An 18613-nucleotide genomic window follows, 5' to 3' on the forward strand; every position below is an offset into this window, starting at 1 on the left:
ACCTCCATCTTTAGGCCCTCTGGTCCTGCCCTTTGTGTTTTACCATGTGAAAATTACAAAACTCCCTTGTCATCTCTAAAATTGTCCTGCAGACGTTTTTCCTAATTAGGAAAATAAGGCACATTTATTCCAGAAGATTTGGCAAATTCATAAAAGCACAGTAAACACAAAAATCAGTCCTCCCCCAGAGATTACAGCTGATAAGATGTTGGTGCATTCCCGGTGTTTCTATGTGAGAATAGTGCGTGTTTACCTATTGAAAAGCCTGTGCACCTAGGCTGGGGACCTGCTCTTCTTTCTACATATAAGTCAGTGATGAGCATCCCCATTGCTCATTCATAACGCCAGAATGTCCCTTTATGGACTTTGTGACCTATCCTATGGATGTACCATAATTAATGATCTATTCTTCCTATGGATTGTTCAGAGGGGGTTACAATGGGTTTTTTCTTTTTAAAGAGCCAAGGGGGAACGGGGGAGCAACTCATAATTCTATAAATGCCTCCTCTTTATCTCATTTAATTAGTACAACTCCACTGAATGAAGTATGCTAGTCTGTAAGATGAGACGAGCATACTTCGTTCAGTGGATGCTGTGCTAATTCAAGCTGAGGCTCAGAGTACTGAAGTCCCTCCAAGGACAGTCTAAGATGCTCTCTAAGCAGGGAAAGTCCCTTTTGTCAAACTCCTTGTTTGGAAGCATTATCAACCTGGGGCTCTTGGCACAGAGTGGATATTTCTAAGGGCACCAATCTGCAGGGAGCAAGAGGGGAGCGGGTCTCCTGTCCAAGATGAGTCGTCTTCATCCAAGGAGGTCAAGGATGGGCCTGGATATGAATCTTGCCTGCTATGCTCTGACACAGATGTTTGAGCCCCAAATAGAAATCAGGAAAAATGAGGGACTTATGAAGGTCCCAAGACCCAGACTATCTTCCGACAGCAGATTAAAACATGAATCAAATCTTCAAATTCCTGCTACGCTTCTCTGGACAGATTAGATGAAAAGCCTTTCAGTCTTGTGACCACACGTCCACTGCTGTCTCGTTCCTTTCTGGTCAGTTTAATCACTTAAATAGAAACTGTTGTCCGTGACAGAGGAGATAAAGGAGGACAGGGGTGGAGATGGGGGGGCACAGCAAGTTATTCACCCGGCGCGTGATAGCGGAAGGCGCAGCAGCCCTTATTACGGGTGGGTGGCAGGTGATGCTCAGGCAGCTGGCCGTGGCCGACTTTGCCCTTGATAAAGAAGAGAACGTTCCCTTCCATTCTGCAAGGCTCATTTCGAACAAGGCACTTTTGCTCAGGTCCTGGCTGATGTCTTGTCCTCTCGGGTCTAGAAGAGGTAGAAGCCAGAGGGTCCCGTCTCCTAGTCTTAGAGATGCAGGTTCTTGCCTGAGCTGCCAAGGATCATTGATGGCACATGTGGGGCATGCATGTGGCTCTGATCCCTGGTCCAGCACTCTCTTGCTATCTTGGCTGTTGCTGTTGGCTGGCTTCTCTCTGCCTGGGATTTTTCATGACTGCTTAGCAGTCGGCTCTGTCCCTGGTGTTGGGCTGGGAGATGAGACAAGGGTTTCAGGCACAGGGAACTCAGTGAAGAGGTGGGCCTTGCTTGTACTGGCAACCGTCCCAAGTCCCAGCTCTCTGGCGAGAGTGAAGCTCACATCCCACCCTGCGCACGAGGTGACCGAGGCAGAGAGGTGACGAGACTTGCCTGGGGAGGGACCGGATCAGACTCCCCTGCTTCCCTCTCTGTGGGTTGCTGAGAGTCACAGGGCCCAGTCCTCTCCCTGAGGCTGATTGATAACTGAGGGGAGGAAGATAAGGCACACTTGAGCTGGATGCAGATATGTAACATAGATTCTACAACGATGAATGGATGAAGGAAAGGTGGTAGATACACCGAATGATGTAATAACCCTGCTTTAAAACAGAAGGAGATCCTGCCATTTGTAACAGGGATGAACCTGGAGGACATTATGCTGAGTGCAATAAGCCAGAGAGAGAGGGGAAAATCCCGCAGGATCCCATTTACATGAGAATCTAAAATAGTCAAACTCAGAGGATCAGAGAGTGGAATGGTGGTTGTCAGGGTCTGGCGGGGAGGGGGAGATGGGGAATTTCTTATTTATGTATTTACTTGTGGCTTTTTCTTGTGTCTGTTCACAACTATCTAACCACTCAGACTTAAAACATTTTTTTTGAATAGACAACACATGCAAATAGTAAATAAAATAGTATATAAGGGTATTTTAGAACTTTTCCTTTCAACCCCATTCCTCACCTTCTGGTTCCCCTCCTTAGAGAAACCGTGGTCACCAGTTCCTTATGTAGCGTTCCAGCAATATTTTATTCATATAGAGGCAAATATATGTATATTTGAATACATACATATGTATTCCTTTAAAGGGCAGTGAGCCATAGTTATTGAGCCAGTCTCCCACTGATGGGCATTTAGGTTGTTTCTAGTCTTTTTTGCCCTTTAAAATCAAGGCTGTAGCAGATCACATTCTTGATGGACCAGGTCTTTCTCTAGGATACATGTTCAGAAAGTCATGACATTGCACTACAACCTGGTAAAGAAAGTATTGTTATCCATTGTTTTATAGATGGGGAAGAAGAGGCTCAGGGGTTTGGCCTCTTGCTCAAGTCACACAGGCAATGAGGGCAAGGCTGAGGTTCAACCAGGCCTCTGTGACCTAAAGCCTGCATCTCTTCCACCTTCCCCCACTGTTCCTCATTTCTGCCGGAGGCGTTGGGAGCTCAGGGCTCCACGGCTGACCATATAAAGTGTTAGGGAAAAAGTGGACTCACTTCCTAATACGGTCACAAGAGGGAAACCCTTGGCCTGCAGCTGGGACCTGCTGTGGCACTGGGCCCTGAGATGCCGGCTGGGACATGGGAAGCGGGGATGTTGAAACCTGAACTTGACCAGCTGGAAAGGGGCCGGTGGGGATGGGGAAGCAGAAGCACAATCTAGCGCAGGTGGGCTGGGTCAGGTGAGACCAACCAAGTTGGAGCAATGGAGACTGAGACTCCAGATTCTGAAGCCCAGCTTCTGTGTGGGGTGTGCTACTGCCTTCCTAGTCCTTCCTGTAGGGCCACTGTGCCCCAGAAAGATGTGCTGAACTGGACAGAGATTCAGATCTGTCTGGAAGCATGGATTAAGTGCTTGCTGTGTACATAGCACCAGGAGGTGTCCTAGGCAGACAGGAGGAAGGTGATATTTCTCCTTCAGAAGCTGATGATGGAGTTGGGAGAGCCATGCCTTCCTTCCTTCCTCCTTCCCTCACTCCCTCCCTTCTTTCTTCTATTCATTGTATTCAGCAAATATTTACTGAGTGTCTGCTATGTGCCTGGCCCTGTGCTGGGTGTCAGATATATGCTGGTGTGCAGCTTGCAGTCCAGGAGGGACATTTAGACTGAGCCCTGAAAGAGCAGATAGAAATGGCTCTGGGAAGATCAGGGAGAAGTGTTCCAGGGAGAGAGAACATTCCATGTGAAGTTTCCAAGGTGGCAAGGTTTTCATCATCATGAAACAAAGGGAGCACTGGGTGGTCACTAACATTTATTGAGCCCCTATTACATACCAGGTACTGAGCTAAATGCTTCACGAGGGCTATCTCACAGCAAACCAATGAAGGAGCTCCTATTACACCTGCCCATTTTGCAGATGAGGATAACTGAGGCTCAGAGAGGCTAAGAGACTTGCCCAGGGACACACAGCCAAGAAGTAGCAGAATGAGAGCTCCAACAATTCCTTGGTAGTCAATCCTATACTCTTAACCACTGCCCTTTACTGCCTCCAGGTCCCTGGAGGGGTGGTTAGGGTTGTAAATGATACATTCTGGAAAGGACATGGCAGTGGCAGTGGCCATGGCCTGAGAGGAGCTGGAGGTGGAGTTGAGGCCTGAAGAGGAGGTAGGGCTTGGTTGGCCTTCATTCAAATGATCAATTGTTTGTTGGGCACTTACTCCATGGAGGCCCCAAGCTGGAGAGCAGGACACAGATGAACAAGACACACAGGCCCTGCCCTGGAACAGCTTTGCCACCTGTTCAACAAATGTCTATTGAGCACCTACTATGTGCGGACCAGTGCAAGGCCCCGGGTCACAGAGACGAAGGCAGCACTGCCCCTGCTCCAGGGAAGCTTTGTAATTAACTGACCCCTCAGGCATTCATTTAGCAGGCATTTAGTGAGCACCCACTGTATACCTGAGCTGGTTAGCACCTTATCTGTTAAGTCTCAGTGCTGGGAGTACCTCCCCACTGAAGTTTCTCTGAGCACCCCATGTGGGTTAGGGCCCTCCCTTCCTTGCTCCCATAATACGCTGGGCTCCATCCTTGTTGTTATGATGTTAGTTTTGAACATCCTTGTCTCCCTTTTGATCTGGGGGCTTTTTAAGGGCAGGAATGATCATTGATTTATTTGTCTCCAGCATCTAACACAGACCTGGTATACAGTAGGTGCTCAATAAGTGGCTGATGGATGTTTAGATAAGCCTTATGTTGACCTCACTCTTGCCCTTTTTGGGGAGTGGTGAGAACCTGGGGGATTACTCCCTCCCTCCCCCACCAGTCCTGTACCTTTTCAGGAACATCATTCTCCCTGTGCCCGGGCCCAACTCTCATCATCATTGTCCCTTAGCAAATGGTGCCCTGGAGGGAGGCTCCCACTCTTCAACCAGTTGCCAGCATGACTGAAAGCCCTTTGTGGGCAGGACCTTGTGTGTTTTGTCTTCCAGTATAACCCCAGAGCCTTGCACAGTGTGAGGGCACACACAGAATGAATGAATGAGTAAATGAATGAACAAATGATCTATTGTTTCTGTAGGACAGGGATAGGTCTACAGCCTTATGGACAGTGTCCACTCCTCGGAGTGGGCCAAGTTGGAGCTCAGTGCTGCCAGGGTCTTGCTGGGTGACTTTGGTCAAGTGAAAGTGACTTTGATCACTGCTCTGAGTGAAACCCGGTGATGGAATATCTGTTCCTCCTCCTTTAGTCACTTCTCGGGGGAGTTGGAGGGAAGACATGCTTCCCGGCCATCGGAGCCTTGGGCTGCACTGATGTTATTGTTTGGAAAAGCAGTTCCTGTGGGACAGGTTGGTGCCTCCCTCCTGGGCTGTGACCTCAGCCCATAGAAAAGGCCAGCGTACAGTAAGAACCAGGACAGCGCCTCCCCCAGGCACAGCACGGCAGGGTGTGCGAGCCTCTTCACGCCCCTTCCCTGTTCTGTTCATTTTCACACGCTCCTCTGCACTTGGTAGGGCAGGACAATTTTTTTTTGTTTTTTACATCTTTATTGGAGTATAATTGCTTTGCAATGGTGTGTTAGTTTCTGCTTTATAACAAAGTGAATTAGCTATACATATAGGACAATTTTTTAAGATTAATTAATTTATTTTTGTGGCTGAGACATGTGGCTTGCGGGATCTTAGTTCCCAGACCAGGGATTGAACCCGGGCCCCGAGCAGTGGAAGCCCCGAGTCCTAACCACTGGACTGCCAGGGAATTCCTGACTTTTTTAAAAAAAATTGTGATAAAATCCATATGATATGGATTCACCATATTCATCAGTTTAAAGGAAACAATTCAGTGGCAGTAATACACTCACTCACAGTGTAGTGCTACTATCACCACTGTCTGGTTCCAGAACATTTTTATAACCCCCCAAAGAAACCCGTTCCAGCTAGCAGTCACTCCAGTTCCCCCGTTTCTGCAGTCCCTGGAAACCAGAGATCTGCTTTCTGTTTCTGTGGATTTGCCTGTTCTGGGCATTTCATATAAATGGAACCATGTGATACGTGACCTTCTGAGTCTGACTTCTTTCATTCAGTGTAATGTTTCCAAGGTTCATCTGTGTTGTAACGTGTCAGGACCATTCCTATTTAAGGGCAGCTGTGTTCATCACCATTTTAGAGACAAGGGAGTGTGTGCTTTGTTCATGGTCGAGAGTATGAGCTCTGGGGTTAGCAGTCGCGATTTTAGTTCCGAATTCCCCAGCAGCTGTGTGACCTGGTGACCTCACGGAGCCTCAGTTTCCTCATCTGTCAAATGGGCAGCAGGGAAATCATAGTGTCCCTGTCACAGGTTGGATGTGAGGATTAAAGAAGAAGACGACTGTGAAGTGCTTAGCTCAGTGGCCGGCGCCCTGCAGATGCTCCAGAAGTGGTAGATGTTATTTAAGCCCGCGAGGCTCAGGGAGGCGAAGCAACAGTGGTGAGAGTGGAGCTGGGATCTGAACGCAGAACTTATAAACTATAACACAGGTGCCCTAGAAATCCAGTCTTGCCCCTTGCTCCTCTTCCCCTATATCCAGAGACAGTGATGCCAAGAGGTTCCCACTAGGACTCTGAGCCTCAGTTTCCCCCTCTCTAAAATGAGACTCTGAGCACATCTGTCTAAGGCTGCCACTGTGAGGATAAAGTGAGAAAATGCACACGGTGGTGCTCAGACAATGCAGGTTGTGGTGGGTGTTCTCATGGCCGGACCCCCACGGGCTGTTTGTCCCTGCTGGGTTCTGGAAATAAGATGGGTTCTCTGTTTGGCAGACGTACTCGGGCCTCTTCTGCGTGGTGGTGAACCCCTACAAGCAGCTGCCCATCTACTCAGAGAAGATCATCGACATGTACAAGGGCAAGAAGCGGCACGAGATGCCCCCCCACATCTATGCAATCGCCGACACGGCCTACCGGAGCATGCTGCAAGGTGAGCCGCCCGTGGGTGCATGGAGCTCCTCCTCCTCCAGGGAGCCCACCAGGGCTGCTTACAGTCACGCCCCGGGCCCCTCCTGTCCTGCCTGACTGCAGTTCTCGCCAAGAATGCGGAGTTTGGCAGGCAGCACTGGGCCTCAGGAGGGCTGTGACTGAAAAAGGGAAAAAGCAAACTGAACATCTGTGTTTGCGGCCCGGGAGGGCAAAGGAGGGCAGATAGCTTGGGCAAATATGGGCATGGGCCCGCTCTGGCTTCCGCTCCAGAGCTCGCTGTCCCTCCCGGGCTGCCCGAGGCCCTGGGCAGGCCAGCTGTCTGGAAAATGGTAGGATGCTCTCACCTGGGAAGGGAAGTTGGTGGGGAACAGCCCTGGGGCTGAGCCAACCAAATGTGGATTTGCAACCAGCTGTCACTCACACCCTGGGGTATCCTATGCAAATGTCTTTTCATCTCCAGCCTTAGTTTCCTCATCTGTGAAAAGAGAGTGATAGGATCCATCTCTCAGCTTGTGGTGAAGATTGTAAAACAGGCTTTTCCACACTGAAGGCCTTTGCATATTACCTCCATGTTTATGTATTATTACTATCATTAATAACTTTTACTGAGGTAGAACATACATACAGTAGAATGCAAAAAGTGTACAAATTCAGTGTCCAGCATAAAATTAATTTTTACATGTCTACAGTTGTATAATCACCACCCAGACCAAGATGGGAAATAGTTCCAGAAAGTTCCCTCATGCCTCTTCCCATAAATGGAATACCTCCTCGTATAAATGGATCTGGTCTTGAGATACAGGAGTTCTGCCCTCCTTACACTTGGGAAAGGGCAACAGAAAAGAGCTTTGGCAGTTTTAAAGCTGTGCACAATTGTTAATGTGATTTTTAGGTGCGAGTAGTCTAGAGGTTGTAAGCCGGCAACTGGTAGGCTGGATCCAGCCCTCAGATAAGTTTGGTTTGGTCCACGTGGAGTTTTTTATTTTTATTTTTTTTTAACATCTTTATTGGAGTATAATTGCTTTATAATGGTGTGTTAGTTTCTGCTTTATAACAAAGTGAATCAGTTATACATATACATATGTTCCCATATCTCTTCCCTCTTGCGTCTCCCTCCCTCCCACCCTCCCTATCCCACCCCTCTAGGTGGTCACAAAGCACTGAGCTGATCTCCCTGTGCTATGCGGCTGCTTCCCACTAGCTATCTATTTTACATTTGGTAGTGTATATATATATGTTCATGCCACTCTCTCACTTTGTCACAGCTTACCCTTCCCTCTCCCCATATCCTCAAGTCCGTTCTCTAGTAGGTCTGTGTCTTTATTCCCCTCTTACCCCTAAGTTCTTCATGACCTTTTTTTTTTTCTTAGATTCCATATATATGTGTTAGCATACGGTATTTGTTTTTCTCTTTCTGACTTACTTCACTCTGTATGACAGACTCTAGGTCCATCCACCTCACTACAAATATCTCAATTTCGTTTCTTTTTATGGCTGAGTAATGTTCCATTGTATATATGTGCCACATCTTCTTTATCCATTCATCTGATGATGGACACTTAGGTTGCTTCCATGTCCTGGCTATTGTAAATAGTGCTGCAATGAACATTGTGGTACATGACTCTTTTTGAATTATGGTTTTCTCAGGGTATATGCCCAGTAGTGGGATTGTTGGGTCGTATGGTAGTTCTATTTTTAGTTTTTTAAGGAACCTCCATACTGTTCTCCACCACATGGAGTTTTAAGGATACCTAAATTAGTTGCCAACTTTTAAAAATTTGGAGATTGTACATAAAAAGCCAGATTTCTAGGTTGTTTTGAAAGTATTGGAACGTCTGGCAACATGTGATCCCACCTGTCAGCTGCCCCTTTAGAAGGGGTATGAGTTCTCCAGTTCCCCAGTTCTCACCTGGCCTGATGCACTTGTTTGTGTTAACTGCCTGGCCCCTGTGTTTGACTTTGCAACCCCTGGAATATCTTCCTCCAGGAATGTTCTGAGTTGGGAATTGAAAGGAGCCCAGTTTTGGAAGCTCCTGAGGGCAGAGATCCAGATATGCCTAGGAGATATAACCCCCCAAGGTAGAGGGGCTCAGATATAGTTCCCCAAAGGTTACTGACAGGGTTAGCCAAACCCCACAGGTGCGACTCAAGCTGGACCACTCCAGACGAGAGACTACCATTACCTCCAAAGGCCAGAATATGGAGCCTTGCAAAGAGGGTTGTGGAGATAAAATCTCAGGTTTTAAAGTGATGACTCTTGGAGTTAGGTATGTGTTTTTGTGCAAAAAAATCATTTGTGGTCTCCCTTAATGGAAAAGTATAAAATGGTGGTTCACACAGCTCTTTGCGAAGCTGAACATCAAAAAGTTACAGTGCTTGTATCATTTGGGGTGCTTTTGCTTGCGAGAAACATAGCAACCAATTAAAGTGGCTTAAACAACGGGAATTTATTACCTCACATAGCAAATAGTCTGAAGGTTGATGATTTCAGGCTTAGCTAATTCAACAGCTCAAAACCAGACTTTTTTGGGATTTTCTTGGCTACTTCCTCATGGTCACAAGATGGCAACCATAGCTCCAGACATCACATCCTCATGTGATAATATCCAAAAGCATGAAGGACGTGGAGGGTTAGGTTTTTTTCCTATGCCTCTTTTTTTATCAGCGAGGAAAACCTTTTCCAGAACCTTCTCAGAGCAGGCATCCCTTATGCCTGATTGGCTAAAACTTGTTCACAGGCCAACCTCTAAACCAATCATTGGCAAAGAGGACTGTAACATTTATGATTGGTTTGGACTATTCCTGGTTCTTTTCTGGAGCTGAGGGAGCTCCCACTAAGCACATTTTATATGAATACCAGAATGAAAGAAAATTTCATTAGCAAAGAGGAAGCGGGGAGTGACAGTGAAGCACTGCCATAGTGCTCTTAAAATATATATGTGTAACTTTTAAAAAAACTTGAATCTTTTATATTGATTCTAGAAAAAGTAAAACATATATTTAAGCAAAAGAGAATATACCAGCACCCATAATTCTATCACCCAGAGATCACCACCATTAACCTTTTGCTATGAAATCTTCATACACGAACTGAGCTGGATGGCATGAAATGAAGGACGTTTTGACTATCTGAAAATAATTGGTTCCAGAAAAAAATCACTTAAAACAGGCACTGTAGATTAAAGGGGAAGGGGGCTTGAGGGGCTTGAAAAATGACACTGCAAATTATGAAAACAGGCTTATTTATTTTACATGTAATAGGAATTTGGTGGTAATTTCAACTAGATGCTAATTCTTAGATTGAGTATAAAATTAATTCATTTTTTTGCCTTAACTTTTTTTTGGACGGAACCATGTGAGAGCATAAGACACCATTCTTCATGTCATGCTTGCTTTCTGCAGTGTAGGGTAAGAGGGTAATTTTTGCAGACTTATTGGAGAGATCACCACTTTTGCCACGGGCTTTTACTTACTTGGCGTTTAACACAGCGCCTCAAAGCCCCTGTTATGTTACCTTTCCCGATGACTCTCTGATATTTGGTTGTGAATTGATCTGACTTTCTGTGGCCTTTCAGAGGGCATGGACATGTGACATTGCACCTTCAGGGAAATCAACAGTTTTGCGGAGCTGCCACTTCGTTGTGTTTGTATCAAGACAATGGATGTTGGCACCCAGTAGTTGGCAAGGTGAAGCCTTTGAGTCGGAGGGCAACAGTGATGCAGACCAGAGAAAGATGTTTCAGTGGGTTCTGATTTCTAAATAGTCGTCTCATTGAAGAATATTTTTGTATTGTGATAACTTTCATCTCCCTAGACGACTTCCCATCCATGGGGCAATGTTATACTCTATACCGGGACCCCTGGGGCTGATAACATTTCATTCCTTTTAGGCCCTATATTTTAACACAGAATTATATAGTGAAATATAAAATTACTTAGAAATTTCAGGGTCTTCCCTGGTGGCACAGTGGTTAAGAATCCGCCTGCCAGTGCAGGGGACACGGGTTCATTCCCTGGTCCGGGAAGGTCCCACATGCCACGGAGCAACTAAGCCCGTGCACCACAACTACTGAGCCTGCGCTCTAGAGCCTGCGAGCCACTACTAAGCCCTCGTGCCACAGCTACTGAAGCCTGCACGCCTAGGGCCCCTGCTCCGCAACAAGGAGAAGCCACTGCAATGAGGAGCCCGCGCACCACAACGAAGAGCAGCCCGCACTCGCCGCAACTAGAGAAAGCCCACGCACAGCAACGAAGACCCAATGCAGCCAAAAATAAATTAATTAATTAATTTTTAAAAATAAAATTACTTTGAAATTTCAAACCTCAAGAGAAAATGACAGCCATGAGCGCACAGAACCATAAAAGATAAACTCTTTTTAGATTAAATGTTAATCAACAGCTGCTACGTATGTATTCCTTTTGGCCTTACCTGGTGCTTCCTGGCAAATTAGTGATGATAGACTGCAATGGAAAAAAATCCCTCCCCCCCAAGAAAAAATCAAGGAGAAAAATATAGGCTTGGGAAAAATAATTTTTTTTCTCTAGAAAGTGGGAATTTGGTTTTTGTGAAGGAACATGTGGGCTCAGTTTGTGACTCTATTGGTGAATGTTGCTATTCCAGGCTGTACAGTCATTTGGCTTGAATCATGCTGAACTTTCTATCTTGGAGGTGTCAAGCTAGCAGCTGTGGCTTCCTCCTCAAGTCCTCTGTGGAACAGGCTGGAGTGTGAAGAGATGGGGTTGGGAAGGGGTGGAGAACACGTTCACTGAATACAGAATGAAATGTTTAAAATATGTGACGTAGATGCTTAAGTTCCCGAGGACCCCTAAACTCCATAAAACCCACAAACTCCATCCTTGTCTGCCTGCTCATCACTGGATCTCTGGCATGTTTGCTGGTGCCTGTCGTGGAGTAGCTGCTCCGTTAATATTTGTGATGAATGAAGGAAGAACTCTCAGAGTTGTTTAAAGAAAAGAACCAACCAGGGTCAGGATGGGGGGGTTTGTCTTAGAGGGGTGGGGAGTTACAAGCCTTGATGGCTTACTAAGAGGGGAAAGGGGATCTGGGGTGGCGTTCTGGCTGAGAATAGTAACAGGGGAGTTGGGAATATGGTAGGGGATTTCTAAGACATAATTTACTGACTACCCCCTCCTCAAAGGAAGCCAAGCCCCTGGGGAAGAAGAGGATGGGAGAAGTAGGCATTTAAAGATGCAGCTTATATATGTGTATGTGTACATGATGTTGTGTTTACTTTTTACATTTCCCAATTTTTTTCTTTTTTTTGGAGAGATGATAGATTAAATTCAAAAGCTGAAAATTCTCACCTTTCAACCCTTGTGCACTAGACGCCTAATTTCCCTCCCCAGAGATAACCGTGGTTTCTAGTTTATTAGATATTCTCCTAGAGATATTTTCTGCACATGTGTGCAGATACATATCTATTTCCCTCTCCCCAAGATTTCCCCACAAATAGTAACATTCCATATGCACCGTTCTATAGGCTGCTAGAGTATTACATGCCTAAAGGGATTCTTTGTTCCTTTTTTCCATTTTTAGTTTTTATTTTTAGTGAAGGTATATGTGAAGATGATTCAGAGTCAATTCCTCAAGGCTTATTAAGGAAAATAGCCCTCCTTTGTTGCTTCTCTACTTTCCCCTTCTCCAGGGGTATCCATTATCAACCCTTTAACTGATTTTTGGATAGTTACCTCTGTAATCACTAAAAAACTTGAGTATATTGCTCATATCTTAATTTTTCCCCTGTTTTAGTCAATAGCCTATTGACTTTTCTTTCTTTTTTTTTTTTTTTTTTTTTGCGGTACGCGGGCCTCTCACTGTTGTGGCCTCTCCCGTTGCGGAGCACAGGCTCGGACGCGCAGGCTCAGCAGCCATGGCTCACGGGCCCAGCCGCTCCGCGGCATGTGGGATCTTCCCGGACCGGGGCGAACCCGTGTTCCCTGCATCGGCAGGCGGACTCTCAATCATTGCGCCACCAGGGAAGCCCTAGCCTATTGACTTTTCATCATGGAACATGAGGATTTAGCTCAGTCACTCCTTTGCTTTGCGCCTCCTGTCTCCTCCCAGCACACATGCATTTGCGCCCTATCTCATAGAATCCCAACATAGTTTTGTATTAACGTTGATGAAAACTATATTCAGAGTTTACATTATTATGACTGTGTAGATGCTATTCACAGCTGAGCTCTGCACTGTCTTGTGAATGCTTTTCCGGTACAATTATTCTTTTCCCTGGAGTTAGTAATTGCCTTTTTTTTCCCAACTTGATTATCTATGTACTTAATCACTAATTCTACCCCAAATTTTCCTTCAGAATATGTTAATCTCCTTCTAATATGTCTAGCTATGTGTTCAAGATCCTATTGATAGCTTCTCCATGAAGGTGATCGCTACTGGAGTCTTCTGACCTGCCCTGGCTACCTTCTATGACTGGTAGCTGACATTTGGGATCTTCTTTTATCATTCTTGGAATACCCTTCAATGCTCTCATGGTGGATTCCTTGTTTCCTAGTTTCCAGGTCTCCTTCCTTGATTTACTCCCTGTTTAAATGGAACACTTTCTCTAGCAGCTTCTCAAGAAAGGATGTATGTGAGGCAAATTGAGATCTTGCATATCTGAAAGTCTTGATGCTTCTCTAATATTTAAGGGCAGTTTAGCTGGTTCTAAATTTTTAAGCAAGAAATAGTCTTCTGTCAGAATTTTTAAGGCATTGCTTCATTAGCTTTGAGATTCAGTTTCATTTTTGAGGAGATAAAAGCCAATCTGGGGCTTCCCTGGTGGCGCAGTGGTTGAGAGTCCGCCTGCCGATGCAGGGGACACGGGTTCGTGCCCCGGTCCGGGAAGATCCCACATGCCGCGGAGCGGCTGGGCCCGTGAGCCATGGCCGCTGAGCCTGCGCGTCCGGAGTCTGTGCTCCGCAACGGGAGAGGCCCACAACAGTGAGAGGCCCGCGTACAGCAAAAAAAAAAAAAAAAAAAAAAAAAACCAATCTGATTCTTGATCCTTTGTGTATGACCAGTTTTTTCTCCTTCTCTGGAAGCTTTTTTTTTTTTCCTGACTCTTCTTTATCCCCCTGTTTATGATGGTGGAATCTGGCATGTGTCTGTTTTCAACCATTGCGCTGGAGACTGAGTGGACCCTCATAATCTATAAACTCACATCCTTAAATTCTGGGAAATTTTTGTGAATTACATCCTTAATGATTTCTTTCTCTTTGTATTCTCTCTCCTGTTTTTTTCCTAGATGTTTTCTTATTTCCATAATGGAATTCCTAGATTGTTTTTATGATTTTCATCTTTCTCGTCTCATTTATTTTCTGGGCAGTTACCTCAACTTTATCTTATGAACCTTCCATTGAGTTCTCAATGACTGCTTTCATTAAAAAAAAAAATTCGAAGAGCTTTGTTTTGTTTCCTGAATGTTTCTTTCTTATAACATTCTTTTTTCCATGTATGTCCCTTTTCTTGGAGGGTACTTTTCCACAGGTAGGTCTCTGTTTCCTCCAAGAGGCATATTTTCTGTTTTATTTGTTTTAATTTATGTTTGTCTTATTAGTGGCTTTCTTCGGATGCTCAGTGAATTGTTGACTGTCCATTCATCTGGGATGCTTTAGTGCATGGGCACCAAAAGGTTGATGGCAGCTCCGTGCTTGCAGGAGGAGCTTGCTCGTGATGAGCCTGGCTATGGGCGGGTGAAGCTGGGCTGCTCCATCGGGGCACTTCTGCTGTATCTTTCAGTCTCTTTTCTTGGGCTGATGAGATTCTTCAGAGAAGACTTGTGCAATCTTCTGCCTGGAGGAGAAATATCTGTCTAACATCATTTTGAGGGTCTAGTCGAGAAGAGGCTGAGGGTTTCAAACTGTGGGATCAAACTTGTGTGTTACTCTCCTGCTGTCAGTAGGGTCCTGGTGTCCCCCAAGACAGAGACCCTCTATTTCTTCCTCTCCAGAGAATAAATCTGCCCCCCTTCTGTGGGTTGTGGGAAGGGCAGTCACTTGGCTGCAGGAGTGTAGAAGGTATCTGGAGTATCTAGCAGCTTCTCAAACAGACATTCAATCAGTCCTTGTGGGTTTTTTTTCCCTCTACCCCTTTCCCAAGGCCCCGGGGGCTGCCAGTTACTGAGGTTTGGGGCTGGAGGCAGGGGGCTCTGCTTCTCCACTTTCCCCACCGCCAGCTTAGACTTCTCTCCTGGGACTGTCATCACTCATCCTGTTTGCTGGCTTCCCAGGTTGTGCTGCTGTTCTCTCCTCTCTTGTTCATTTGAACGGCTTCATGTGTTTTTGAAAAACCCCTTTACTGTCACTTTAGTAAGGTTTGGGGAGGAAGAAGCGCTAAATACCTGTGTTCAACCCACTATTTTTTTTTTTTTTAGCATCTTTATTGGAGTATACTTGCTTTACAATGGTGTGTTAGTTTCTGCTGTATCACAGAGTGAATCAGCTATACGTATACATATATCCCCATATCCCCTCCCTCTTGCGTCTCCCTCCCACCCTCCCTATCCCACCCCTCTAGGTGGTCACAAAGCACAGAGCTGATCTCCCTGAGCTATGCGGCTGCTTCCCACTAGCTATCTATTTTACATTTGGTAGTGTATGTATGTCCACGCCACTCTCTCACTTTGTCCCAGCTTACCCTTCCCCCTCCCCATGTCAAGTCCATTCTCTACGTCTGCATCTTTATTCCTGTCCTGCCCCTAGGTTCTTCAGAACCATTTTTTTTAAATTCCATATATATGTGTTAGCATACGGTATTTGTTTTTCTCTTTCTGACTTACTTCACTCTGTATGACAGACTCTAGGTCCATCCACTTCACTACAAATAACTCAGTTTTGTTTCTTTTTATGGCTGAGTAACAGTCCATTGTATAGATGTACCACATCTTCTTTATCCATTCATCTATTGATAGACACTTAGGTTGCTTCCATGTCCTGGCTATTGTAAATAGTGCTGCAATGAATATTGTGATACATGACTCTTTTTGAATTATGGTTTTCTCAGGGTATATGCTCAGTACTGGAATTGCTGGGTCATAGGGTAGTTCTATTTTTAGTTTTTTAAGGAACCTCCATACTGTTCTCCATAGTGGCTGTATCAATTTACATTCCCATCAACAGTGCAAGAGGGTTCCCTTTTCTCCACATCCTCTCCAGCATTTATTGTTTGTAGATTTTGTGATGATGGCCATTCTGGCTGGTGTGAGATGATACCTCATTGTAGTTTTGATTTGCATTTCTCTAATGCTTAGTGATGTTGAGCATCCTTTCATGTGTTTGTTAGCAATCTGTCTATCTTCTTTGGAGAAATGTCTATTTAGGTCTTCTGCCCATTTTTGGATTGGATTGTTTGTTTTTTTGATACTGAGCTGCATGAGCTGCTTGTATATTTTGGAGATTAATCCTTTGTCAGTTGCTTCATTTGCAAATATTTTCTCCCATTCTGAGGGTTGTCTTTTCATCTTGTTTATGGTTTCCTTTGCTGTGGAAGAGCTTTTAAGTTTCATTAGGTCCCATTTGTTTATTTCTGTTTTTATTCCCTGTCTCTAGGAGGTGGGTCAAAAAGGATCTTGCTGTGATTTATGTCATAGAGTGTTCTGCCTATGTTTTTCTCTGAGAGTTTAATAGTGTCTGGCCTTACACTTAGGTCTTTAATCCATTTTTGGTTTATTTTTGTGTATGGTGTTAGGGAGTGTTCTAATTTCATTCTTTTACATGTAGCTGTCCAGTTTTCCCAGCACCACTTATTGAAGAGGCTGTCTTTTCTCCATTGTATATTCTTGCCTCCTTTATCAAAGATAAGGTGACCATATGTGTGTGGGTTTATCTCTGGGCTTTCTATCCTGTTCCATTGATCTATATTTCTGTTTTTGTGCCAGTACCATGCTGTCTTGATTACTGTAGCTTTGTAGTATAGTCTGAAGTCCAGGAGCCTGATTCCTCCAGCTCCGTTTTTCTTTCTCAAGATTGCTTTGGCTATTCAGGGTCTTTTGTGTTTCCATACAAATTGTGAAATTTTTTGTTCTAGTTCTGTGAAAAATGCCAGTGGTATTTTGATAGGGATTGCATTGAATCTGTAGATTGCTTTGGGTAGTATAGTCATTTTCACAATTCAACCCACTATCTTTTGATGGAAATTCTCTCACACCTTTTCCAAAGAAGCAATAATGGTGATAGTGGATTTTTATTGTGTGCTTCCTATATGCACAGGGCTTTCCAGAAATAATCTCCATTCATCCTTCCCACAAACCCACAAGGGAGACAGGATCAGATTAGAACCTTTAAATTAAGCCCTGAAACTATTACGGTGCCCACACATGTAATCCAGAATAAAAAGAACACTAAACTATAAAGTAATGAAAGCCAACAAAGTTTTAAATTTTCCTATGACATTTACTATGATAGTTTTTAAGACGTAGCAAATATTGACTCCTTTGAAATGTTCTTTATTTTTACCTCCCTCCCTTCCTTTGCTTGTGGACCTATGTTTACATGACTGGTCAGATAATCCAACCCTGGAGGCAGGTGCTATTTTTAGCCCCATTTTATTGCTGGGGAAACTGAGGCTCAGGGAGGTGAAGAACTTGACACATGAGTATCAGAGTGGATTTGGACTTGCTTTATCAAACTGCAAAGCCCAGGGCTTGCTGGACAAGTGGGTGATGCTGAGCTGCTGCACAGGCCCCTCCTGCCCCATGGAAGGCTGTTTGCTCCTGCAGGACTGTCTCCTTACATCTCAGGGGGTTAGTGTTGAGGGCCCAGCACTTGGGAAGCTGACGTTAGTGACTTCAGCAAATTAGCATGATGAGTGTGGGGAAAGCATCACCAAAGCTTTCCCGACAAAATCCACTTTGGATCTCCCACCGCCCCTCTGTGTGTCCCTGGGGTGAGGGACGGTGTGAAAGGCAGATGAGATTTCATTCTGAGGATGAGAGGAACCGTCAGGATCTGTCACTGGAAGTGTTGTGTCCTCACCTAATTAGCACCCAATGGCCACTCTCAGGGGATTAAAGAAAAAAACAACAGCTACAGACCTTTATCAGCCCAGGCTCTTGGCTGAAGCCTCTTCAGGCTGCGGAGAGGTCTGTGGGAGTGGAGTGATCCAAACTCCGCTCTCTGCTTTGCAAGTTCCCACACTCAGTCTGAACCCTCTGTCCATGGCCGGCAGGCACTGGGGGGCTGGCTCGTGCTCCCCCAACTCCCAAGGGGCTCCCCTGTAAGCTCAGCAGAGACAGGAAGGGCAGCGATGCTCATTGGGCTCTCTGCCCCGTAGATCCTGCCTCCCTTGGCCGTTGCCGGTCCCCTGCAGGACAGCCTCCCCATTTGACAGACTGAAGAAACTGAGGCTCAGAGCACTGAATGGCTTGGCCCCCGAGCTGAGTGTCAAACCTGGCAACGTCACCTTTTGCCACCCTGGAAACATTCTCTGAGGCAGTATGGTAGATAGTGTAGTGCTATTACCCCCATTTAACAGATGAGGAAACTGAGGCCCCAAAAGGCTAAGGGACTGGCTTAGGCCTTATAATTAGAAAGGGTTGAACTTGGCCTGATACCCTGTCCTCCTGGGACAGAATCACTGCCGTCTGTAACCACGTCACTGGCTCACTGTTGTAGAGGACTGAGAGGATGGAGTGGTAATGATAAAAAAGCTAATAGTAATAGCACTTATTATGCTTTTGAATGGGCCTTGGGTATTTTTAAGCTCTTTGTGTGTCCAGTCTCATTTCATTTTCACATCCCTTCCTGGTGAGGAAACTGATGCTCTGAGTTGCCTAAGAGGTGGAGCTGGGAAGTAATTCCAAGTCATTTTGCTCTTGAGACTGTGTTCCTGTGACACATCCCCAGGGAGGGGACCGGTTGCATGCTTCTCTGCCTCTTGGAGACTTTGCTGC

The 18613-nt window shown here is 45.4% G+C and overlaps 1 protein-coding gene across 6 annotated transcripts in view; it reads left to right on the forward strand.

Moving 5' to 3' along the window:
- MYH11 (myosin heavy chain 11) overlaps positions 1-18613 on the forward strand; it is a 128010-nt gene that overhangs the window by 19021 nt on the left and 90376 nt on the right. For all 6 annotated transcript variants that reach the window (XM_067706551.1, XM_067706552.1, XM_067706554.1 and 3 more), the window contains exon 3: positions 6552-6708. In XM_067706551.1, the coding sequence (XP_067562652.1) occupies positions 6552-6708 (157 nt within the window). The remainder of the gene's footprint in view (positions 1-6551; positions 6709-18613) is intronic.

Source organism: Pseudorca crassidens, chromosome 15 (assembly GCF_039906515.1).
Source record: "Pseudorca crassidens isolate mPseCra1 chromosome 15, mPseCra1.hap1, whole genome shotgun sequence".
Taxonomy (NCBI): domain Eukaryota; kingdom Metazoa; phylum Chordata; class Mammalia; order Artiodactyla; family Delphinidae; genus Pseudorca; species Pseudorca crassidens.